Genomic DNA, 27,077 nt, shown 5'->3' with positions numbered 1-27,077 from the left:
GCGCGCTCGCCTGCCATGCGTGCGGCCCGGGTTCAATCCTCAGCACCACATACAAACAGAGATGTTGTGTCTGCCGAATACTAAAAAAATAAATATTAAAATTCTCTCTCTCTCTCTCTCTCTCTCTCTCTCTCTCTCTTAAAAAAAAAAAAAGAATTTAAGTTCATTGGAGGAGACTCAATTAACCAGCTCATACGTAGATTCCTTTCATAGTTGTTTACTTCATACATGCTTTGAAAACCATTTACACACAATCTTTTACAATCAAGCCTCCCCATAATTCAAGAGAATAAGTGAAATCTACCATTCCCAAGCTCTAGTATCTCAAAAGTATATATGACATATAGAACATCCCATTAAACCAGAAAAGCCAAAATTCCACAATTATTTGAAATATGTTTTACAATGTTATGATGTAAATGTAAATACAAAGAAATACAGCTGTCCCACATTTTGAGGGAGGGAATGCTGGGGATTGAACTCAGGGGCACTCAGCCACTGAGCCACATCCCCAGCTTTATTTTGTATTTTATTTAGAGACAGGATCTGAGTTGCTCAGCACCTAGCTTTTACTTAGGCTGGCTTTGAATTCACGATTCTCCTGCCTCAGCCTCCCAAACCACTGGGATTACAGCTGTGTGCCAGTGTGCCCAGCTCTGTCCCACATGTTTTAAAAGCAGAACTATGAGAAATAAAGTACAAAGTTTTCTCAACAGCCAAAGGCTACATCAGGTTCCTCACAGCTGAAAAGTTTCAGACAGATTTCTCAAGACTCAGCCACATCCCAGACTAAAGCGATTGAGTTTTAGAACTTCATTTTAATTGGTTATGATTAAAATATCTTTAAGCTTTCTTAGAGTAAAATGAAAATCAATATTAAATGTCAGGTTATCATTAAAGGCCATAGTAGCACTTGGGTGTAGTTTTTAACTTGTACACAAAGACTTATAGACAGGTGCAAAAACTAAATCTTTTTGTAACCCATGAATTCAATATGAATCTTGACACATATAAGGAAGAATATTATGAAACCCAGGACAGTTCCAAGTGATGGGAATATTGATAATCATAAGGATTATGCCAGGACTGAATTGTTGATGATAATCTAAAAAAAAAAAAGAGCCAGACACAGTTGTACATTTCTGTTAATCCTAGATACTCAGGAGGCTGAGGCAGGTGGATTCTAATTCCAAGGCCAGCCTGGCAGGCAACTCAGCAAAACCATGTCTCAAAATAAACAATAAAAAGGGTTGGGGATATAGTTCAGTGGTAAAGCTCCCCTCGGTTCAGTCCCCAGGACCAAAAAAAAAGCTAGGATGAGAGTGAAATCTCAGTTATACTGACTGAATATTCCAATTTTTAAGGGGACTTCAAGGGTTTTTTTTTTTTAAATGTCTAGATTGAAGATAATGGAAAATTCCATAGATTTGTACTACTCTTGAATGTGATAGTTTAGAAATGAATGTGACTAAACTCATTCTGGTTTAGGAATGGTGTCAGACATTGAGAACTAAGCAGATTCATCTACTCTAAAAATGATCCAAAAGTAAACTGCTTTAAGAAATCAGACCCCTGCCTGGTGCAGTGGTACAAACCTGTATAGTCCTAGCTACTCAGAAGAATCACTTGAGCTCAGGAGTTTGAGACTAGCCTGGGCAACAGAGGGAGACCCTGTCTCAAAAATAAGTAAATAAATAAATAAGCAAACAAACAATATAATTTTTTAAATATATTGACTTTAGGGGCTGAAGATTTAGTTTAGTACAAAAACACTTGCCTAACATGCTCAATGGCTTGAGTTCAATTCCCAGAACAAAAAATAAAGGAAGGGAAGGAAGGGGAAAAAATAAATAAACAAACAGCATACCAGTTAGTTCTATCAGCTGTAGACACAGCTGAAAAGGTAAATGTAGACAGATAGCTAAATGGAAGACAGCACAGAAGGGGGAATACTAAAACTTCCTTTTTACTTAAAAGGTCCTGTGTCAATCTGTTTTCAAGTTTTTTTGACTATTGCTCAAAATTAGGGATAAACACCACACCTTCTGATCCATGTGTATCTTTCTGAAAAACTAATTTAATGAGGCAAAGGCTGACAGTAGCCTTTTGACCATCAAAAAACTTCCCTTTTCCTATAAATGTCCTTGGTTTCAAAATATTCATTCAAAAAGAAAAGTGTTGTGTGCCTATAATGTGGAAGGCAGGCAACAGCTGTGATTTCTACAATGCTAAGACAAGATAGCTCCTTAGGAGCCTGAACTCACTGTGAATTCTCACTGCATTTCCTCATAAGGTATGGCAGAGGAGAAGCCCCTACCACTGCCAGACACTGCCCTCTGCCCTTGGTAAAAGGCCAATTCTAAAGCCTATATTTCCTTATTAGAAGATGGTACTTCACCTGAAATGATGCCAAGTCCCAATCTTTTTCCATGTTCTTTTTACTGTTTTTAACATATTACTTTGAACAGTGTCTTAGGCACAAGCAACCCTAAATTAATTAAATTAAAATTTAACATCGCTGCGCGCACTGCATATTCTAAACAAGATCTGGATCCACACAGCTGATTTCAAAAAGATCAATGGCAAACAGAAAGAAAGAGAACACATATTTATTAAGCAACTGACTATGCATCACCCAGTCTGCCCACCTTACCTCCCTTACTCCACACAACAACCTGGGGAAATAGGATTTCAATTTTACAAAAATGGAAATTAAAGCTCAAAGAGGTTAAATAAGTTTTCTCAATGCACAAAGCCAGAATTAGTGCCCAGTCTTGAGCACAGCCCTCTTCCCACAATAAGTGGGTTCCCCAAAGACAGAAAGATGAATGAATGATAAAGGACACCACTGCCACAGTGTACCAAACCCTTGTGCACAACCCTGTTGCTGTCATGCCTTTATGGGGCCAGTCTTGAGTCAAATAGGAGTCAGAGAAGCATCTTCTCCCTCTCTACCCCATCCTACTCCCTACCCAGCCTGCTCAAGGAACCCAGAGTCCTGGTCTGCTACTGTATCATGACTCTTCCCCATCACCCCCAGAGCGTTGTTGCTGGTTAGCTGTTCCTATGGCTCTTCTCCGATTTCTTTCCTGCTTCAGTCTCCTCACAATTTTCATGGTTCTTACAAGAGCTGATACAACACAATTCATTTAGTACATCATCCCAGCACAGAATGAGTGAGAGCTAGGTTAGCTCCAGTTCTCATCTGGGTACCTTTACTGCTAATGGCCACAACAGAAAAGGCACTGGCTTTGGAGCCAGAAGAGCCTGGAGTCCCAATCCCAGTCCTCTTTGCAGGAGTGGGCAAGTTCCTTGGTTCCCAGTTAACAGCAAACACGCCTTGCTACTGGTGTTGCTGGAAGGCTTAAATGAGACACCATGTGGAACACTGCCTGGCACATAGCAGAGCCAACAGATATTAGTTCTCTCCTTCACAGGCTGCCAAGATATTTCTTTACCAGCAAAGACAACCTGAATTTCCTCTCTCAACTTCTAGGTCCACAGCTGTTCTGGATAAAAATGCTCTTTTACAGGTACACTCAATTTTACCACTGGTACTCCTATTTACCCAACTTAAATTTTCAAATGATACCGATCAAAAAATCTGCAAATAATTACACTGCAGTCACACAGCAATTTCTATCTTCAAACACCTTTTAAAATTCTGTTTGGTACCAAAACAAATTAAAAACTGGAAACAACTTACAGAACAAGAAACTCCTAGTCATGAGATCTTATACAGATCTGGATTATAATAATAAATTCTCTCTAAGTGAGAAAACTGATGCCCTCCCATTCAGAGCAGTAATTGCTAGCCTTTGGTGAACTCCTCAAGAATCTAAAGAAAGCTTTACATCTTTGCCCAGAAAAATGTCAGTCTGCACAGAGATCCAAAATACTGGCTGAAATTTCAAGAGGATCAAGGGCCCTCAAGGTATGAACCCTCAACTAAGAACCATGTCTGATACTCCTTACACTGGTAAGGAGTATCAGTTCAGACTTTGTTTCTTAAGGTATAATAAACTCAAAAGCCCAGACAAAAACCTCAAGAAGGCAAAAGGCAAAAGACAAGTTTTCTCATTTGACTATTCCTGACTCTCTGTGGTTCAAAACAAAATGCAACAAAACTAACATGTTTAGGTTTAAAACCTCAAGAGAAGGTTTTCTCTCAATTTTTGGCAGTACTGGGAATTGAACTCTGGGCCTCACATATGCTCAACAAATGCTCTACCACTGAGCAATATCCTCAGGTTTTTTCTGAAAATTTTAAGACAGGTCTCACCACGTTATCCAGGCTTCCTCAAACTTGCCATCCTCCTGCCTCAGCCTCCCAAATGACCAGGATTACAGGCTTGCACCACCACACCCAGCAGAAGGTTCTCTCTTTGAAGCAAAATCTCAAAGCTGTGTCCTGGCCAGTGGAGGATAAGCAAAGGAAAAGGAGGTGCAAAACTTAAGTATTAGAACATCTACTTTACTCTTCATTATCATCTTTTTGAAATCTGTTTGTATATATTTTAATGTATATTATATAGTTGTATATTAGCACAAATGTAAGGGAAATACTTAGGTAGAAGTAAGAATCACAGGAAAGTCTAGAAAGCCTTCCCTCGCAGACAATTACCAATATTAGTTTACCTAACAATAATTTCACCTCATCATTCTCTACAAATGGAATTTCCCTTAAAAATAATTGTAGGGCTGAGGATGTGGCTCAAGCGGTAGCGCACTCGCCTGGCATGCGTGTGGCCCGGGTTCGATCCTCAGCACCACATACAAACAAAGATGTTGTCCGCCGAAAACTAAAAAATAAATATTAAAAAAAAAAATCTCTCTCTCTCTTTCTCTCTCTCTTTAAAAAAATAATAGTAATTGTAATAGCCACTGTAGGTTCTTATTTCTGAAACAAGAAGTCAGTCTGAAACTGACATTAACAGAATAGTAACACTAAGATTATTCCATAAGAACTAGTTCTCCTTTTTACTTTAAAAGTCTAATTCTCGGGGCTGGGGCTATAGGTCAATGGTAGAGAGCTTGCCTAGCATGTGTGAGGCACTGGGTTGGATCCTCAGCACAACATAAAAATAAACAAATAAAATAAAGGCATTCTGTCCATCTACAGCTACAAAAATTTATTTTTTAAAGTCTAATTCTCACAGCTCTATATGCTCATATTTTTCTTCCTTGAATATGAATAATCTATGTATTAAAAAAATAAAAAACTGAAAAAGGATTTGCTATTGTGAAATTTTTCCAATAATTACAGTAGTTAATATTCTCCAGTTTCTATAATATACCCAGACAGAACTAAATATTTTACCTGTGAAATTTTTCCAATAATTATAGTAGTTAATATTCTCCAGTTTCTATATAATGTACCCAGACAGAACTAAATATTTTACCTGTTTCATGTCATTTAATCTGACTCTATGAGACACGTCCTATTACTCTCCCAATATTACAGATAAGAAAATCAAGGCATAAAAGTCAAATAGCTGTGAATAGTAGACCCAGAAATTAAATCCTGGTAGGAAGAAGGTGTAACCCCAGGCCTTACATTCTTACCTGAAAAAGGCCATCTGCCTTACTTGAGTAATATATGCAAATTATACTGTTCAATTAAGATGTTCATTATAGCCTGTAATCCCAGTGACTCAGGAAGCTGAGGCAGGAGGACTTCCAAGTTCAAGGTCAGCCTCAGCAACTCAGCAAGACCTAAGCAATTTAGAATGACCCTATTTCAAAATAAAAAATAAAAGGGGCTGGGGGTGTAACTCAGTGTTTGTGCTTCTGGGTTCAATCCCCCACACCAAAAAAAAAAAAGTTCATTAAATGCTCAATTCTACTGTAACATGAAAATAAAATTCCATCTTTGTTTTCAAACAATCTTCAAATAAAAAAGGTAGAAAAAGAGGCTGGGGTTATGGCTCAGTGGTGAAGCGTTCGCCTAGCTCGTGCAAGGCACTGGGTTCAATCCTCTGAGCACCACATATAAATAAACAAAATAAAGGTGTTATGTCCAACTGCAACTAAAAATTAAAAAAAAAATTAAGTGGCTATTTAAAAGAAAAACAAAAGTAGAAAAAAAATTTAATAGTAAGAAGATGCCATCTTTGTGAACAAAAAAATCACCAGAGCCTTTTTGAAATTATCTAGAAATTTTACTTATCTTTTTCAAGCACTACAAAATCTAATTACTAATAAGCCAACATTATTAGTTTTACAAATGAGAGAAAATTATCCATAAAACTCTGCTCTGAAAGTCGATTATAATATTCAGATATGCTAATCTCTCTTAAACTATATGAAGTTTGGTCATCTGACTAGCCGATAATTGAACCCCAAACACTAAAAGAGAAAAGGGATTCATTGTACTTAACATCTTTACTCTGCAACACAAAATGATAAACCCCAAAGTAATGGACATAAGATTCATTCCATCCTTTCTCCACAACATTCCACTTTATGTTTTAACCTGAAACATGAAAGAATTATCAGGACACAAAACCATTCTCAGACCCTAAGTGCATATATAATTACATGACCGGTTTAACTCTACATCATGTACAATGAGAAGAATAAGAAGTTATACTAATGCGTGAGGTGTCAAAATGCATTCTAGTGTCATGTATAACTAGAATAAAAAAAAATTTAAAACAAAACACCCTTGGGATTTTAAGTGAACACTCAGCATTTGATTCTTTAAAAATAAAAAGGGTTTATTAAATAGATCCACATAATTTGGTGTAAATTATAAGTTAAAACAAAATTTGCATTAAAATGTTATTTTACTAAAATAAGCTGACCTGGACTTGGGGGAAAATGTTTTAATATTTAGGAAGGAAAAAATAAGTGTCTATATTACTATTAATAAACTGGTCAACTAGATGTCAATTAATAAGAAATATTTATTGAATGCAAACTATATACAATACTCTAATAGAGGCCACAAAGAAAAATAAGATTTCTACACCAAAGATTATATTTTTTTAATGGGGGAAGAAAGATAATATACAAGTGAACAAACAGATTAAATAATTTCAGATAAGAAACAACAGGATGACAAAAACTCTAAGAAGACTATTCTTAAAGATCATCAAGGAAGAAACCTGAAGAGGTCTCATTTGAGCTAAAACCTGAGGAACACTATGCAGTCAGAAAAGAAAGTCCTAAGTAAAAAAGGACAACCTCACCTTCATGAGAACATTCATTTGGAAGTTCAATATTTATATGCCATGTTTTGGTTACACACTGGACAGACCAATATCATGATTTCTTTTTACAGCTTATAACACTTTATGGTGAGTGTCCACACATACACACAACTAACAAACACAATACTCAATCAATGATTCTCAATCTTTTAATCTAAATCAAAAGCTCTTAACTATGGGGAAAGAAAAAGAATGGAAGGGCTAAATCTTTGAGAATTTGATGAACGTGATGAATTCTCTCCTCCAAATAAAAATGCACACAGAAGGAAACTTTGGAGATTCTTGGAAACTTGAATCCCATCCATAATGCACTGTCCCAACCCAAAACCATGAACCTTAGGTTAAGAACTAAATGTAGGTCCAGCATCCCTAATCCAAAAATTCGAAATCCAAAAATGCTACAAAATTTAAAACTTTTGTAACACCAACATGATGACACAGTGGAAATTCCATACCTTACTTCATACCATTCCATACATGTGACAGGCTGCAGTCAAAACACTTTTACACTAAAAATATTGTATAAAAGTATCTTCAGGCCATGTGCATGAGGTATACATAAAACATAAATGAAATTCATGTTTACACTTGGGTCCCATTCCCAAGAGGTCTCATTATGTACAGCTGACCCTTGATTTAAGCTCTGCAGGTCCACTTACATAAGGAATTTTTTTTTTTTTTGGAGATTTGTAACAACTTTTTTTTAAAAAGATGAAACTCATAGTCTAGAAATGTCAAAAAATGAGGGAAAATGTATGTCATGAATGCATAAAATATATAATACTCAATTTTATAATTTACTACCATAAAGCATATACAAAATTATGAAAAGTTAACATATCAGAATTATGCACACAAATACAAATGTACAAGGCACCATTCACAGTCAAGAGAAAGAAAAACAAACATAAAAATGAGGTATTAAAACAAAACTACATAAAATTCACCATAGTACACCTGTAACAATTTCAGAGCCATAACCTATTTCCTGCGGTGAACTCAAAAGTAGAGACTACTGGTTTAAAGCTGTGTGATACCTCCATGCAAACACTGCCTTTCTCCAGTAAACTTCAAGGAGCCATCAAAAGTGATATCTTAGATCAGGAACACAGCTCAGCAATAGAGCACCAACCTAGCATGCAAGAGGCCCTGGGTTCAATCCCCATCAAAACAAAAAGGGGGGGGGGGGGACAAGTGTTATCCCATGTATCATGTGTATTTTTCACCATATATAATACACAAAACATTAAATATGTACAGCATGCCATTAGTATCAAGGTTTTTGGACAATCAAAATTATACTGATGCTGAGTGCAGTGGCATACATCTATAATCCCAGTGACTCAGGAGGCAGAGGCAAGAGGATCATAAGTTCAAGGACAGCTTAATGATATCCTGTCTCAAAATAAAAATTAAAAAAGGCTGGAGCTGGGCTAGGGGCTGGAGCTCACTGGCAGAGCACTTGCCTAGCATGTGTGAGGCACTGGGTTCGATCCTCAGCACCACATAAAATAAATAGATTAATTAAATAAAGGCACCCCTGTGATGTGCATAGCATTAACAACTGTCCCTCAACAACTATATTTTTTTAAAAATTTTTTAAGTTGGGGGGGTGGGGTGTGTGCTGGAGCTGAGTGGTAGAACACCCCTGGGTTAAATCCCCAATGCTACAAAAAAAAAAAAAAATTCACCAAGTTCATTTGGAAGCAAGCTGACCCCAGAGAGTCCTATGCTCAACCAACAGCCTAGTTGCCATTATGCCCAGAGAAGGAAGAGCAGCACCCCTGCTGGCCACAGGCACCATCACCATAAGTGTGAGCAGTATAAGGCCAAGCCCCAGCAACAACCCACCCTGTCTCACATTGAGCCCAGCACCACGGACAGCAGTACAGGAAGCGCAGCTGGGTAGTAATTGCTGACAGAAACAAGAAAGTCATCACAAGGAAGGTTTTGGATTTTTTCTTAATTTTCATTTATTCATTTTAGTTATATATGATAATAAAATCTATCTTGATATATTTATACAAACATGGAATATATTTTATTCTAATTAGGATCCCTGTCTTGTGGATGTATATGATGATGAGATACACTGTGGTATACTCAATATATGTACATGGAAAAGTTATGTCAGATTCATTCTACTGTCTTTACAAGGAAGGAGCAGTAAAACAACTCAACATTTTACTGATATACTTTTACTGATATGCTTTCATGAGATGAAGACACCAAGGCAGATGTACCTGTATACCAGACTACCAGAAAGAATAACTCCAGGAAGTAAATGCACAGTGTAATAGACTGTGAAGCTTCATGTTGCTGAAGGAGAAAAGGATGTAGAGGTAACAAACGTTACAGGCCTAGGTGGAGTTCTAGTTCAAGGCAATAAATATGCAGAAGACCATAACTATGACAGATGCTATGCCCATCACAGGGGTTCTTTAGACAATTATCAGAACAGTAAGAATGAAAAAAGAACACAGAAATGCTCCAAAGGCCAGCCCAACAATGCTTGTTTACCACAGGTGAAGGTTCCCACCTTATTAAAGTGAAGTCCCTATGGGCCTCTATCAAAGTACTCCAACCCTCCTGTGTGGAGAAGAGTGATGGAGACAGCCAATAGCCAGGTACTGGAGAAGAAGGTTTGGGGGTTACAGACCACAATTCTACAGGGCCCTTCTCACCAAAAACTGCATGAAGAGAAAAAAAAATGAAGAGAATAAGGGAAATCATCCACGCCTGTAATCCCAGCAGCTCTGGAGGCTAAGACAGGAGGATCGCAAGTTCAAAGCCAGACTCAGCAACAGTGAGGTGCTAAGCAACTCAGTGAGACCCTATCTCTAATAAAATACAAAATAAGGCTGGGGATGTGGCTCAGTGGTTGAGTGCCCCTCAGTTCAATCCCTGGTACCCCCCACCAAAAAAAAAGTGGGGGGGGGCGGGGAATCATACAGATGAGACCTCAGGCCAGCAGCTAACTTAAACATAAACCTCAACTTCAACGACTCACACAGATGCTCAGAAAACCCTACACCACAGATGACAGAGAGGAAGGCAGCATATGCACCATCTGAGTATGCGTGCACTCCCCTAGCTGAGTAAACTGGGGCTGAGTAAATGTGACCTTACCATAGCTACCATCATCAAATCACCCAAGATGACAAAATGAACAAGAAATTCCAGCAAATGAAAAAAAGATGAGAACTTAAACCAGGTACAGTGGTACACATCTGCAATCAGAGACAGGGGCTAAGGCAGATGAGACAGAGACAGGTAGATCACAAGTTCAAGGATAGCCTCAGCAACTTAGCAAGACCTAGTCTCAAAATAAAAAATGAAAAAGGAAGAGCACACCTGGGTTCAATCCTCAGTGCTAAGACAAAAAATAAAGATGGGAGCTCAAGACCTGAAGTGCTTGCTTTTTGCAAGTTAATTAGATAAGATCACTATTAACTATGTAGCATGAGGTTTTTATTATTTTTATCCAAAGACAGCTCTTTTAAGTAATAATAGATTGGTTGATTTTGAACCTAGTTTTCTCAAAACACTCTTAAGGATTTTTAAATTGTTTCATATCTAGTCAAGTTGAGATTTTTTTAAAGTTCATTTTTAATATATAGTAAAAATCTCCAACTTGAATTTTTCTAAAAGTCAAATTGCCAAGTAACTAATAAGGGCTTTAATATTTCTTAAATTCTATATTCAGATTCTCAACTGCATAGGGGAGGAGGTAGGGAGTACCTCTAAATCCCACATTGTTCAAGGGACAAATGTATATGTAAATATTTCAAAATCCAAAAAATATCCTAAATTAGAAACACATCTCGTCCCAAAGCATTTCAATTAAGGGGTACTCAACCTGTAATTATCAAATACAGATAGAATGGAATATGAATATATATTCCCTACATAACTATATGGGAATTTTCTCTGTACTACAGAAACAAACTATTAAGATATTAAAGAAAAAATACTCCCACCTAAAAGTGAACAAAATACATCTTTGCTACAACTAAGTGTAATCTTTTTTTTTTTTTAAGTGTAATCTTTCACACATGAAAATAATGTATTGTTTGGCATTGGATTTATTCAGGATCTTTAATGCTTTCTCCCAAAGAAACATATTACCAGTCTCTCAAAAGGGTACAAAACTGAACTTTAACATGTTAACTTACAGATGTTCTTCCAGTTCAAAAGCAAAGCTTATGATTATTTTCACACACACACACACACACACACACCAATTTAGATGCCAAGGGCTGGGGATGTGGCTCAAGCGGTGGCGCACTTGACTGGCATGCGTGCGGCCTGGGTTCGATCCTCAGCACCACATGCGGGCAGGGATGTTGTGTCCGCCGAAAACTAAAAAGTAGATATTTAAAAAGAGATTCTCTCTCTCTCTCTCTCTCTCTCTTTAAAAAAAAAAAAAAAAAAAAAAGATGCCAAAAGAACATACATCATGCCGGGAGCAGTGGTGCACACCTATAATCCCAGTGGCTCAGGAGGCTGAGGCAGGAGGGATAGCAAGTTCAAAGCCAGCCTCAGCAACTTACTGAGGCCCTAAGCAACTCAGCAAGACCCTGTCTCTAATAAAATACAAAAAGGGGTTGGGGATGTGGCTCGGTGGTTAAGTGCCCCTGGGTTCAATTCCCAGTACCAAAAAAAAAAAAAAAGAACACATGGGCTGGGATTGAAGCTCAGTGGTAGAGTGTCTGCCTAGCTTGTGTGAGGCACTGGGTTCCATCCCTGGCACCACATAAAAATAAAACAAAATGAAATAAAAGTACTGTGTCTATCTACAACTAAAAAAAAAAAAAAAAAAAAAAAAAAAAAAAAATTTAAAGAAGACACATCATTAATCCAAGGTACAAAAGATCAATGATTTTCAAACTATTTTGAGTCAGATATGCTCTGGAGAATCTGAAAAATGGTACTGAATGCCCCATTTAAAAAAACAAACATCAACCACACGACCAGCACGCTTCATACTAGAGGTTCGTAAATAAACACACAAAACTCAATTTACCTTTTTCTTTGACCAGGTCTGAGATGGCCCTCCCTCTGGTTCCTGCCTGGAGCCACCCCTGTGGGGCAGCCAGGCTTACTCAGAATTAGCAAGGGGGGGGGGGGAGAGAGAGAGAGAGAGAGAGAGAGAGAGAGAGAGAGAGAGAGAGAATGCCAGAGAGTGACCTTTTATTGGGGAACAAGAAATTCAGGGGAAATTTCCATCCAATGAAGGTGGAGGGGGACAGCATTCCAAGGTCAGGGTCAGTGATTGGTCTCAGGGTCAATGGTCAGTCACACCCCCACACGGATGGGCTCTCGCACCTAGAAAGGGTGGGGATTAGTTCAGACACAGTTTAGCCAGAACGCCTCACACCCAATCAGGGAGGTGCAATCACGTGCGAGAATGGCTTCCCACACAAACATATATAAAATGTTCATTTAAGAATCTTGGGCCGGGGTTGTGGATCAGCAGTAGAGCGCTCACCTAGCATGTAGGAGGCCCTAGGTTCAATCCTCTGCACCACATAAAAATAAAATGGAGGTATTGTGTCCAACTACAACTAAGAAATAAATAAAAAAAAAAAATCTCTATAACTATTATAAAAGAATATTATAACTAGTTGCTTCTGGGTAAGGAAACTAGAAGAACAAGATCAAGAGGAAGATTTTTCACTACACATCCTTTTGTACCTTTTGAAATTTAAAGCATGTACTTAACCTATGCAAAAAAACAGTTAAAAATAGAGTTACACTAAATAACAATATATCAGTGCTATATGTGAAAATCATCTGATAAAGTTGTTTAGAAAATCTAGCTTACTATTCAAAACATTTACACTTTTTTTTTAATGTTTTGGTTTAAAAGGGTTCATGACTGCAAAACTATGCTCCCAGTTTATAATTTTCAGAGAAATTTCCAATTTTGATTTTTTTGTTAGGAAAATGTCAGAATAATTCTGTATTAGTCATATTCTAACTCCAAACTCTCAGATAAAACAACAACAGCTAGTAGCTATTGAATGTGGCACTGCCACATCTATTGATTTTTATCAACCTCTTCACTTTATAGACAACCAAGACTTTCAGGAGTTAATTCACTTGCCCAAGACAAATACATCTGTGGGTGAGCTAAGACTCTTTCAGGCCAACAAAGCTCATAAAATTTCGCCTGCACCAAGACGCATCACAAAGCATAAAGATGGTAAACACTAAAACACTTTAAGAGACTGTTATTATAAATGCACCTTAGTACATTAGTACTTTACAAAAATATAGAATTATACTGCACATTCCTGTTTTATACTACACAAAGCAGATAAAAAATACAAGACTTCAATCATTAGAAAGGCATAAAAACCACCTTTAAATTGTAATTCTTACAAACTGTCCCCCTCAAAAATAAGAATGTAAGCTGAATCTTAAGCCTAAATATTTTTCTTAGTGGTTTTGGGGCTGGGGTAGCTCAGTGGTAGAGTGCTTGTTTAGCATATGCTAAGCCCTGGGTTTTATCCCCAGCAAGGAGAAAAAGGGGGGGAAAAAAAAAAGTATTTTCATTAGAAGAGTATCACTACCCAGGGGCAAAAGTACCCTCTGCTGAATGGGGAGCCTCGAGTCATCAAAGATGTTGCAACATTTAATACCAAATGTCCAAACTACCTACAAAATGTCTCAGAAACAAAATGGTGAGTTTAGAAATAATGACACCACTATAATTTCATCTTTAAGGAAGTAGTGTTTTCAAAATATTCTGCTCAAATATAAACTTATAGAACCATTTCAAATCAAAGAAAGGAGGGAGAATGTGATGAGAAGGAAAACATACATCCCCTAACCAAGTACTACTATTATTACTCATTAAGAGTGTGTATGTGTGTGTGTGTGTGTGTGTGTGTGTGTGAGAGAGAGAGAGAGAGAGAGAGAGAGAGTGTGTGAGTGTGTGTGTGTGAGAGAGAGAGAGAGAGAGAGAGTGAGAGAGTGAGAGTGTCTACCTAAGTGTTAAGTTTGATTGTCATTATTCTGTAGACTTACCTAGATAACTATCAAAGACTGCTTCATGTCCTGCTGTGTAGATATAAAGAAAAGCATCCAAGTCTTTCTTATCCAAAACCTAAGGTTTAAACCTCTGCTAGGTTTTTCTTATCAGGAAATATAGGTAAGAATCCTTCAGATTCAAAAATGTTAGCACTCTAAAAACACAGTCAGAAGTAAATCAAAATAGAAAAATTCAAATGTCTATATTTGCAAAGTTCACCATGTAATTTCATTACACATAGCTGAGCCAAGTCATTCCCTACATATTTATACAGAACTACATGCTGCTGCTACTGTCTACAGAAAATAACAATAATGCAAAATTCAAAACCCCTCCTATTAGAAAAGGGCAAAATAGAAAACTTTTCCTTCACTTTATGTTACGATACTGCCAGGAAACATACTTAAGATGCTAAGAATTCATGTTGTATTATAAGTCTGTCAAACAATGTGATGCATATAATAAACATACAAACAATAATACAGACAAATCAAGTGATTGTTAATGAATATTTAATATTTCTGAATTTCAAAAATTACATATTAAAGACAATTATTATGCTTATACAATTTTCATATTCAAACACTCCTGAAATTAAAGAGCTTGACATGTGTCCTTTACTTTATTCTTTAAAGCAATTCATAAAATACAATTGCAATTTTATTGTACCCCAAATAAAGTTAACTCAAACCTTCTAATTTAGTGGAAGAAATATTACAGAAAATGAAATCAATTATCTATTGCTTAGCATGCATATGCAATTTATTCTGGTCTTTGCTAAGATATTGCCAAAATAAATAAACCTTGGAAAACAAACTTTCTATACTATATAAAATTAATTCCAAAAAGAACACAAAACACAAATAAGTGAATCCACTATAAGGAAAACAAAGGTCATTTAACAACTTCTACATACACTATAAAAATTAAGAGCAAATACAAATTTCCAAAGTCTACACCTAATTGTACTTCTTTACTATTTTATAGATGGATATGGAAATCTAATTTATGGAATATTTTCCAGAATATTTACCCAGAACATACTTTCTACACAATAATCATTTTTAATCAGTCTAGAACTATGTTTGTGAGTGTTGTCCTGTTGTTTTCTAATTCTCCAATGCTGGCAAAATATATAAATTCACAAAAAATATTATTCTTGGAAAGAAGAGTTCTCAGAAAACTTTTAATACTACCAGACTTTGCTTTTAAAACTGAGAAAAAGATACATATACAGACAATAAGCATGTGAAAAAATATGTTCAATATTATTAATCATTAGGTAAACACAAATCAAAAGCACAATGAAATGCCACTTTGCATCCCATTTTTAGGAAAAAATAAAACAGAAAACAACAAGTGTGAGAGGATGTGGAGAAATTAAAACCCTTTTGCATTGCTGATGAGAATGAAAAATGGTGCAGCTGTTCTGGAAAACCGTATGGCAATTCCTCAAAAAATTAAACATGATCCAGCAGTTCTATTTCAAAGTATGTTCCCAAAACAAATAAAAGCAGGAACTTGAACAGATATTTCTACACCCATGTTCACAGTAGCATTAATCATAACAGCCAAAAAGGTGAAACCAACCTAAATGTCCACCAATGAAGAAATGGGTTAACAAATAGGGGATATATACATATACCGAAATATTAGTTAGCCTTAAAAAAATAAAATAAAATTCTAGCCCAGCCTCATGGTGTAACACCTATAATCCCAGGGACTCAGGAAGCTGAGGCAGGAAAATCACAAGTTCAAGAACTTACTCAGCAACTTAGTGAGGCCCTAAACAACCTAGTGAGATCCTGTCTCAAAATAAAAAATAAAAAGGACTGGGAATGTAGCTCAGAGGTAAGGTGCCCCCAGGTTCAATCCCTAGTACCAAAAATAGTAATGATAATAATAATAAAATTCTGACATATGCTGCAGCATGAGTAAACCTTGAGAACATTATGCTAAGTGAATTACATTATGCTAAGTCAAATATTGCATGACTCCACTCAGAGGAGGTACCTAGAGTAGTGAAGTGGTTGCCAAGAGCTAAGAGTTAGGGGAAAACAATTTAGTGTTTACTGGGTAAGAGTTTCAGTTGGGGAAGATGAAAAGGTTCTGAAAATGGATGGTGGTAATGGTTACACAACAAGATTAGTATAGTCAATGCCACTGAACTGCAAACTTAAAAATGGTTAAAATAGTACATTTTAGATTATATTTTACACAATTTAAAAAAAGGGATAACAGAGTATTAATACATGTCCAAGTTTTTCTCATGCATGTCTCTTTCACTTCCCATAAAACCAACACCTTGGCTATAAGTGGTCAGTTACATTCTAACTTAGAAGTTTACCATGAGCCCTGAGAAATTAATATAATAATTAAGTTTTAAAATTACTTCTCCTCCTAAGTTTAATCTAGGCTTCCGAAAAATAAACCTTCACCAGATCTAGATGACCATAGCTATTACATGTCTACTTCAGATTCAATGTTACTATAGAATGCAATTCTAATGCAATTCCCAACTGTGAATTTCAAATATGGGTGGTTTTTTTAATATTTATTTTTTAGTTGTAGTTGGACACAATATCTTTATTTTATTTATATTTGTGTGGTGCTAAGGATTGAACCCAGGGCTTGCACATGCTAGTTGAGTGCTCTGCCATTGAGCCACAACCCCAGCCCCAAACATGGTGGTTTTATCCCAGAATTTTTCCTTAATTTTCCTTCTGAAACCTCATACAAACTATTGTCATTCTGGCCACCAAAATCTTTATAGGCAAAAGCCTTCTAAATGATAGATAAATCGTCTTTACAATATTAGTATTTATTTAGTTTCCACTGACTACAAATATAAAAACAGAAGTTTGAAATATCCTAAACAGTGAGGATTCTTTCCAGTCACATTCCAGTTTTTCTTATAATACCATCTGAAAACAAATGTGCATTAATTAACTAGTAAGTGTCTGATTTCCTCTGAACTACCAAGTCCATTGTGTTTTACATGTTCCCTTCCTCCCCACTCAAGTATTCAGCAGACAAAATTCCATCTTCAAAGGTAGATTCGAAGAGTTTCCATATTATAACAGTCATTGTTCTAATCATTTCAAGTAACGTCTATTCATAAACATGAGGCAAATAGATGAAAATTTAAAGGGACAAACAGTATCCATATACTAAAACAAAAGTTCAAAGGTCTAATTTAGAAAAATAACAGTTCTTAATGGACTCCAAAAAAAACTATTAGGCAAGTATGATCATCATATACTTTGTCTATTTTCACTCTCCGAAAACAAGAATGTATTACTCAATTGTAAATTTGGCTTTTAAAAATAGATTTTTTTCAAAACCATTTCATATAAATTATCATCTCCTTTACTTCCTAAGACAGCACAGTTTGTAGCTGTCATTGTACATAGCGTATCCACCTAAATGTTAGCAAAAGATAAAAAAAAAAAAAAACACAGACCCAGACTCTGCCATTTAGTTTTTTAACTTAGTGTGAGAGTCTCCGCATAAGTTTCTTTTCACTTGTCCACAGCTATTTAGATTGAATTGAGCTCTTTAAAAAGGAAAACAGGTATACTTGGTCAACCACAGGTAACTTTGATATATCTGAAGCCACCTACCCTTTCAACTTGCAACACAGAATTTTAACAGATGTGAAACTGTACAAAAAAAGGAAATTATATAGATACAAAAGATTCACTGAAAAAGAATCACCTGGTCACAAGCCTTACCTTTTAGCAGCGGCAGAGGTGTTAATTCAATAGGCTTGCCTTGAGACCTAAACTGTGAGGAACTTTGTGACCTCTTCTGTCTGGCTTTTCTGACGGACTTCCGAGAAAATCCGTCTACTTTATCCACTGATGGAGGAGTAGTTGGTGCTGAGGACATATCCCTACTGAAGAGAAAGAGGTATCATAAAAATATTCCCAAGGTGGAAGCATACATGTGAGCTACACAAATTCTAAAATTCTCACATATAATAATCATGAAAATAAGAATGTGTGCTAAAGTAAGTAAATAAGCCAGACATGGTGAGGCATGCCTATAATCCCAGCAACTGGTAAAACTGAGGCAGGAGGATCACAAGTTCAAGGTAAGCCTCAGCAACTCAGCAGGGCCCTAAGCAACTTAGCAAAATCCTATCTCAAAATAAAAAATAAAAACGGTTGGTATAGCTCAGTGGTAAAGTATCTCTGGGTTTAAACCCCAGTACCATTTTAAAAAAAAAAAAAAGTAAATTAATTAATTAAAGAAAGTCTTAGGAAGATGAGAAAACATAAGAATTTGATGAAAAAAGATTACTATCATGTAAACAATATCATAATCCAAATGCTTTTACTACTTCACTCAAAGAAAGCTCTTCATCTGATTCTTGAAGTAATTTTGGAGTTATTCTGCAGCTGAAAAATCCCCACAGATATATTTTCCTAACATATTTAATATTATGAATAGACTCTGGGGCTGAAACCCTTACTGTACTTCAAGAATTTACACTAATGTATCACAGCAAGGTGCATTTACAATTACTGAAACTAAGCATGACTTTTAATACAATGTGCAGTGTTTGCTATGATAAACCACTACACTGCAAATGAGGACAGACTAGATTTCTTTAAACACACAAAAGGTATAATTAAAATCATTTTAAAGAAGTCTTCTTTTTGAATGAATCCATCTTAAGTTATTAAAGCAAAATGATCAAAACCACTAGAAACCACACACCAAGGTGAACTGAAAACATAACTTCACAATCTTCTTAGAAAACCAAGTTGAGTTTCCTTGAGGTTTAGACTTTGAAGTTCAAATATCAATTTCATTCTATCAAACTAATGGAACTGAGTAGTTCTTTTATTTTTTTTAACCCTCTCAAATAATTAAAATAAAGGTTATTGAAGGCTATTCCCTAAAAGTAACAAGCATTACACTCAATTTCATTCACCAAGTTAAACAGATGCCATCATCTCCATGGCACTGAGGCTCCATGCAAGATTAATGGCAGACTTGGATAGAAATAAAGCATACAGGGGAAATACTGAAATGTAATTACTCATCTGTCATTCCAATGCATAAGATTTTTTTTTAACTTCTACATTTCTTCCTGAATGTGCAAGACTAAAAAGTTACCTGGATTACCTGCATTCTGGCAAAGTAAAAATAAAAGCATGGGGGGACACCTATGAGGTCAAGGTATTGAAATTTGAAGACTTCCTTGATAGTCTTTAGTTAGGAAATGTTTTTAAATGTACCTAACTATCCTTAAACATAATGTGACATTCAAAATGGAAATGCAAACTATGAATAGTATAGAAAATGTATGCTCACTTTAAAATAAAATGACTGCATCAGCAAAAAGCGACACATCACATTTGTATGTTGTAAATTTAAGGGCGGATTTTCCAATTTCGCAAGTGAATTATTTAGATTTCATTCTAACCCTAACACAAGACTTCTGTTAAATCCTGTTCCTCCATCACTCTATCTCTTCTTTAGTCTTCTCCCATCTCTAAGGACGATCTGAAGGTAGCTTTTTTTTTTTTTTTTTAATCATTTGCCAGTTAGGCCCGCAACCCAGTACAAACGTCAGAATATCAACCCTAAAAAGCCAAGCAGAATTGAATGTAAGGGAACAGCGGGTCCGTGCAAAGCCCAGGGAAACAGGTTTCACCTAAGCCAGGGCGCCTGAAGCTTTATCATCCTCTCAGCATCGGGCGCGGGGCAGTTCCAAGGCTCAGGATAATCCCGCGGGGGGGGGGGGGGGGTTAGCTGTAGGGATGCTCACTTACACCCCAAGCCCTGGAAAAGATACGCTGCTACAGAATCCTCCTCACTACACCAAACCCCCCTTTTTCACCAACCCGGCCAGTGGATAAAGGGGAACAAGAAAACGCCTTCAATCTCAAAAGGTGGAGAAAAAGGGGTGAGGGAGGAAGAGTGAATGAGGTAGCCTCAGAAACATCTGCAGGTAAATCAGACAAGTGGGACCGGCGCTCCCTCTCCCGCACCCCACCCCACCGCACCCCTCGCTTGCCTGGGCCAGGCCTTCCCAAGTCCGGTACCCTGCAGGTTCCCCAAGAAAACCGAGAGGAGGAACGGAAGCGGGCAAGCCGCGGTGTTGGAGGGACGAAGTTACCTTGAAGCTTCTGGGGAAGAATCCAAAGATGATCTGTGGTTTCGAGGGGCGGGAGAAGGGCGAAGGGGCCGCGGAGGGGGCGAGCGGTGGAACCGGGAGGTGCAGGGGGGAGGGAGGTCCGGGCAGCTGCGGGGAGCCCGGGGCGACGGCTGTCCGGTGCGGCGTCCCTCCGGTTCCGCGGTGGCGGCGCTTCTAGGCCTCAGGGCCGGACCCGAACCTCAGCGCTCCGGCGGCAGCGGCGGCGGCGGCGGCGGCGGCCTCACGATCCTCCCCCGCGGGCCCGTCCCATCAAATCGGCACCGACCCCGTTGCGGCTCCGCCGGTGGCTCCTCGCTCACATTCCCGGCGGGCGGCGCCTCAGCTCGTAGCCCCGGACCCAGCGGCGGCGGCGGCGACGTGGGGAGGGGGGGAAGGGAGGGAGGAAGACTGGATCTGCAGCGGCAGCAGGCAGAGGAGTCGGGAGGAGGAGGAGGAGGAGGAGCCGCTGAGGCAGGAGCCGCCGCTGCCAGAGCCGCCGTTCGCTACCCGCGGTGGGTCCCAGTCAATGCCCCTTTCTCTCTCTCCTATTGTCAATATCACCGGGCGGCTGGGTCCATGGCACACGCTCAACCGAACCTCTTAGCCAGCAGCACCCGCCTCCGGCGCCCGCCCACTGGAGACTTCAAACGGGAAGCGAGACCTCATTGGCCGTCGTCTGCCTTCACTCCCCAGCCAGCATGTTCGGCTGAGAGCTGATCAGGGACTGGCGGCGGGGGGAGGCGGAGAAACAGGAGGGTGGGAAGAGAAGAGGCCGGGGATTGGGCCGAGGCGTGAGGGACCCGGATGCAGCCGCGAGCTCGGGCCGCGCGGCCGCAGCTTCCGCTAAGCGGCTGGGTGGGCTGAAGGGAAAAAAGTAACTTTGGCTGGGAGAAGCTCCGTAATTCCGGGAGGTGTGCGACTGGCACATCAGCAAGAGAGGCTCCGTGCAATGGGACCCTTGAACTGCTATCCTCTTCAACCGGAGGATTCCGAGGGCCGGGGTGGGCGAGACCCTGGGCCCTGAGTCCGCCCCATTCAGTGGCTAGCGTGTCCCCTCCGGGCTCGACTAGTCCCATTCAAGACTGAACCACACGCCGCGTAGAAAGCAGTGACGTGCCCCGCCCGCGCTAGCGTGCCATTGCTAGTATAAATGGGTCCCTTGAAGCTCGCTGGGAAAAACCCCAGCCACCTCTCTCCACAGAACCTTGTAGAAAGAGGCCTGAGCATGACACGGGAATTTAAACCCCCAGGGCCCGACCGAGGGTTGGTTAACGCTTTAATTTCTCTCTCACCTCATCTTACCCTAAATGTCTGTTTTGAATATGGGCTCCCTGAAGCTCCTTGCCAGTCTACGTGGTGGCCAGGGTTCAGTTAAGGCAGAAGGGAACACCGTCACCAGGCTCACCTCATTGGCCAGCTGGCTGCTTCAGCGTCGGAAAGACCCAACTGCAAACTGTAGGAGCTTTTAATTGGAAAGTGGAGTTCCTAACAGTTTAACCAAGAAGACTTCACCTCTATCCAGAACACGTGATAAAAATATTTACAAATGTGCTTGCATCTCTGGTGAACCCTAGGCCAAAATGGTGCATTTCCAGACAATATTCTGGGATTGTCCATCTGTTTGAATGCATGCTACATACATTTTTTGAGGCAAAAAAAGAAAGAAATCCTAAATGCGAACTACAAACATCAAGCCGCCAATTGTTTGAAACTCGGACAGTGGGGGAAGGGCAGATAAAAAAATAAACATTCACAATTCCTCAACTCAAAGATAACCACTGTAAGCATTTTGGTGTACTCCCTTCTGGTATTTTCTTCCTTTGATGTTACCGTGTTGTTCTGTAGCATAATTTTCCCCTTCAGTATTATATCATGTTTTCTATACACTTAGGGAATGGAATTATAAAGTTCTTTGTACCATATATACAAATGACAGCCCCCCTCCAAAAAAAAAAAAAAACGCATTTGTGTTTCTCTTGTCGATCTAACACTCAATTGTTGCAAATTTATATGCCTGCTCCAAAAAATGACTCGGGTGGAAATATGATTTTTGTATCATGAAAGAAATATGTTCCTGCTTTAAACTGAAATGGGAAATGCCAAAAGGTGAGTCTTAGATGGAAACCGGCTCCCCCTACTGTCTCCAGATGATTGGCCACTGTATAAACTTATGGCCATTTTTGCTCCGATAGTTATGGTTACCAGTAGGCCAGATGAAGTATAGAATACCACCAGCCTGTTTGCTACCTTCAAGAAACTTATATTTCCATACCTCAGTCTTCATGAAAGTTCGGTAACTCAGCCAAGTAGAACCTATTTCCTCAATCTCTGATTGAGGGTAAATGTAGAATTAAAACCAAGAAAGATTTTGAAGCCAACTCAATTTCCCTTGGCAACAGTTGAACCGTTAAAAAGTAGTGCATATTTGAAATGCTCACAGCTGTTGCTTAGAACATTTCACATTTTGTAGAGTGAGGGTTTTGCTTGCAAATTATGGATCTCTATAAAGACAATTCATTTCAAAGTCATTTCATTTCTATAAAATGGCTGAGCAACTGAAATTAGCAGGGTTTTTGGGTTTGGGTTTTGTTTGTTTTGTTTGTTTGTTTGTTTTTTGTTTTTTATTTTTTTTTAATGGAAACATCCTTGCCTATGTGATAATTTGTTTTCTGAACCAATAATTTCTTAAGGCAGTCCATGCATTCTAGGGGTGTGTATACTCCAAGGATAGTGCCAAGCAATCCATTTGGGACAGGAGAAAAAAAGAGGGAATCTACTTATGCTTAATTTTGCTCTTTAAAAAAATAGCATTAAGCTCACCTAATATATACAAAACAAACAGCTCTTCTCTTTGTCCATGAAATGGTCCCTTGGCAAGAGCAGCATAAGATGTCCTTAGGAAAAAGAAAGAGGTACGCATTCCCAGAGGCTGACAGTGGTGATCCAATCTAGTCAACCCCCATCAACCTGTTGTGATTTACTGCAGTTTTCTGGGTTAAATTAAGTGTATTTACTGATTAGATTATCTAGGTTTGATCTAATTAAACCCTCAAAACAGACAAATGGCATTACAAGTGTCTTCTGCAAGGAAACCACAATGTATAACAAGTAAATGATAGAACTGAGGCTTTTAGTATCATTTGGCAGGCTGCTCCATACCAGGAATTCAACTCAGGGGTACTCAACCACTGAGCTACATCCCAGCCCTATTTTGTATTTTTATTTAGAGACAGGGTCTCACTGAGTTGCTTATCACTCGCTGAGTCCTCCTGACTCAGTTTCCTAGGCTGCTGAGATTACAAGCGTGCACCATCACCCTGGCTTAGCCTCAAATATTTGACAGCCACATTTCAAAGTTAAAATGACAATCTAATAAGTCCAACCAAATTTTGGCTAAACAATAACAAAATCATCAAGAAGACTATTTGAAATGTAAATTTACATCTACTATCATTAACAACGGCATCCTAAATATAACTATATCATGACTGTTATAAGCTATATGATGGTACCATATGTGTATTTTATGACCAAATATGCATATACTTAGAAGAATATACCCACAAAAATATATACTGACAGGAATGCATGATTAAAAAGTTTTGAAAAAAAAAAGTTTGGCGACCTGTATTCTAGATTATATGAAAAGAAATATTTTATAACCATTTGGGAGAACATTATTGACAAAACACAGTTTGTTGTTATAAAATGAAAATATTCACTTCCCAGATATGAAAGCTGAGCTTATTAATCTACTGGCCAGCTGACCATGTGATTAGAAGACATAGACAATCAAATGGTGGCTGACTGGTGAACTAAGGAAGGGCTAAGGTAATAAACAGAAGTAGCATTAAAACCAATTATCAATGAGATACCATCTTCAGAGTTAGAGAAGCCCAAATTGGTTGTGTGGAAGATAGGAGTACATGAGGCTGGTTGTTGTAAAAATAGTGAAAGAGCTGAGACAATGGCTGCTTTCTTTGGGAGGAAAAAAAAGAAGAAGAAGAAGAAATATATACACAACTAGTGTAAAAAAGGAATATTGGTATCTTGTTTCTTTGAGCCACATCTACCCACTAGGAAATACTTTCAGCAGTGAATTTCTTGGGTCACAATTTAAATATTACAGCTACATTTTTGGATGTACTTCAAGATTGTAGCTTTTTCGTAGCTTTCTATGATTAATGTTCATAATTATTGCTTGAGATTTAAAATGCTTAGGTACTCCAATTCTCTACTTAGCAATTTGAGCTGCAGTTCAGAAATGACTATCAGAGGACCTTTGAATTGTTTTCAGGAGAGGACCCATGTCACCCACTAGGGTCAAGGCAGGGAGAGCAGTCTTCTATTGCTAAGAGTGAAGGAAAGTTGGGGGAATGGGAACAAGAAGAGAAAAACAATTTCAACAGTACTTTATTTCATACAGGATAAAATGATGTGCCAGAAACGATACTTTTGCTTGTAAAATAGTCAATTTACACAATTAAATGGCCTAATTATAAGTATTATGAGAAGAACACAGACTCTCAGATCAGAGGTTATCCAGCTCTGACAGGAGCTAGAGCAAATTATTCACTCCTCCCAAACTTGGTTTCCTCACCTGTAAATAAGTAAATTAGGACTGGGGTTGTAGCTCAGTGAGAGAGTGCTCACCTCTTATGTGGAGGGCACTGGGTTCGATCCTCAGCACCACATAAAAATAAAATAAAGGTATTGTGTCCATCTACAATTTAAAAAAATATTTTTTAAAAAAATAAGCAAATTAACAGTTCCTAACTGATAGGATGGTTATCAGATTTAAATAATGTTATACATTTACTACAATGCCTAGTATATGTCAACTGCTCAATAATTAGTTGTTGCCACAATCATCCATTTGCTTATTTTTAATACTCTTTATCCATCTTGAAATTTTTCCTTAAGCTTTCTTCCCCCTCCCCTCAAAATTTTATTCTGGCATATCTCCTGTAGCATGAAGAAAATAAGGAGCAAGGAAACCAGAGACATGCCTTTCGATCCACTTCCTCACTAAATGATAGAATATATGTAGGAGCATTCATTAGCAATAGCAGGGGGTTCATTTTACAATACTCATATATATTTCTGAAAGTAAAAAGAAATAATTGATTTAACATCATTTCAGAGCTATATCTTCATTTCTAATTTATATTCCTTAAGAGACTCAAACTAGTTTTTTTTCTAAATTTACCTATTTTTCTTCCCCACCATAACTTCTAGAACTGCCCTAGGACTGAAGCTCTAGTTTCTATCCTAACCCTGCCTTTAATGATGGTCTAGCCATCATTAGTGTGATGACCATATGCTTCCCACACACCCCCTTTTCCCTTTGGGGACCACACTCTCTCATTCTTCATGTGATCCTGGAGTAACTCTTGGTCACAAGTCTTCCCTCTTTCTTCCCGCCAGAGAAATGGGTACATGAGTCAAAAGAATCAACTGGACCTTTCTAAAGATTTACTGTTTACATGCTGAAAAAAACAGACTGAGATCAGAGGTTATCCAGCTCTGACAGGAGCTAGGGCAAATTATTCACTCCTCCCAAACTTGGTTTCCTCACCCGTAAATAAGCAAACTAACATTTCCTAATTCACAGGATAGTCATCAGATTTAAGTAAAGTTATATATTTACTCTAGTGCCTAGCAAATGTTAACTCCTCAAAATTGCTAGTTATTACTTGCTATTACAATCTTTCATTTTATTATTATTTTTAATGATCTTTATCCACCTAGAAATTTTTCTTTATGCTTTCTTACCCCTATAGAAATGATGTAAATTGGAGCTAGGTGGGGTGGTGCATGCCTATAATCCCAACAATTTGGGAGGCTGAGGCAGGAAGATCCCAAATTCAAAATCAGCCCCAGCAACTTAGCAAGGCCTTAAGCAACTTAATGATATGGCTCAGTGGTTCAGTTGCTGGGAAGGAAGGAAGGAAAGGAAGGAAGGAAGGGGATAAGAAAGAAATATAGAAAGGAAGGAAGGAAAGAAAGAGAAAGAGAAATCATGTAAGTTGGAACTACTTGTGACTATAAAGTGGTAAAGCTACATCCTGTAGGAAGCCAACCCTTGGAAGAAACTTGAGCAAACACCAAGTTCTAACAATTATTGGAACTGCTGGATTCAGCTATTCATGAAACTCATTTCCCATATATAAGCCTCCTCACCAGATTTTTCCCCTTTTTTGTTTAATCCGCTGTGGAGTAGGATTTCTATAACTTACACTCAAAGAATTCTGAATAATAATGCCTAGGCAAGTCACTTAACTGCTCCATGCTTCAATTTACTTTAAGTCTGGAACTTGGGGTTTTCTACAAGTTGAACTAAATGAAATATTTAGATTAAATCTAATATTGCTGGGCATAAGAGCCCACACCCATAATTACAGTGACTTGGAGGCTGAGGCAGCAGGATTGCAAGTTCAAGGTCAGCCTCAGCAATTTAGGGAGGCCCTAAGCAATTCAGCAGGACCCTGTGTCAAAAATAAAAAATAAAAATAAAAAGGGCTGTAGATATGGCTCAGTGGTAAAGCGCCCCTGGGTTAAATTCTTGGTACCAGAAATTTAAAATAAATAAATCTAATCCTATGCATGAAAGGGAAACATTTAAAGTGACCTGCCAGGAATTGTTTCCTGATGTAACTCATCAAGTTTAATT

General features: G+C 38.2%; 1 protein-coding gene and 1 pseudogene across 4 annotated transcripts in view; one reads left to right on the top strand and one right to left on the bottom strand.

Moving 5' to 3' along the window:
* Nucleotides 1-21,794, bottom strand: part of Ppp2r5e (protein phosphatase 2 regulatory subunit B'epsilon) — a 156,813-nt gene extending 135,019 nt beyond the window's left edge. Inside the window, exons 1-2 of one of the 4 annotated variants that reach the window (XM_077109150.1) lie at nucleotides 21,707-21,794; nucleotides 17,988-18,148 (exon numbers count right to left, since the gene is read on the bottom strand). In XM_077109150.1, coding sequence (XP_076965265.1) covers nucleotides 17,988-18,144 — 157 coding nt within the window. In that variant the 5' untranslated portion in view covers nucleotides 18,145-18,148; nucleotides 21,707-21,794. Of the gene's footprint in view, nucleotides 1-4,282; nucleotides 4,412-17,987; nucleotides 18,152-20,386; nucleotides 20,997-21,706 lie in introns of those variants that run through there. The other 3 variants (XM_076850390.1, XM_077109149.1, XM_077109151.1) reach the window with 3 other exon arrangements.
* Nucleotides 909-1,025, top strand: LOC143396158 (small nucleolar RNA SNORA40; annotated as a pseudogene).
* Nucleotides 21,795-27,077: the final 5,283 nt, after the last annotated feature.

Source organism: Callospermophilus lateralis, chromosome 3, assembly GCF_048772815.1.
Source record: "Callospermophilus lateralis isolate mCalLat2 chromosome 3, mCalLat2.hap1, whole genome shotgun sequence".
In the NCBI taxonomy this organism is placed as follows: domain Eukaryota; kingdom Metazoa; phylum Chordata; class Mammalia; order Rodentia; family Sciuridae; genus Callospermophilus; species Callospermophilus lateralis.
The sequence above is the reverse complement of the archived record's forward strand: the minus strand, read 5'-3'. Positions and strand labels throughout refer to the sequence as shown.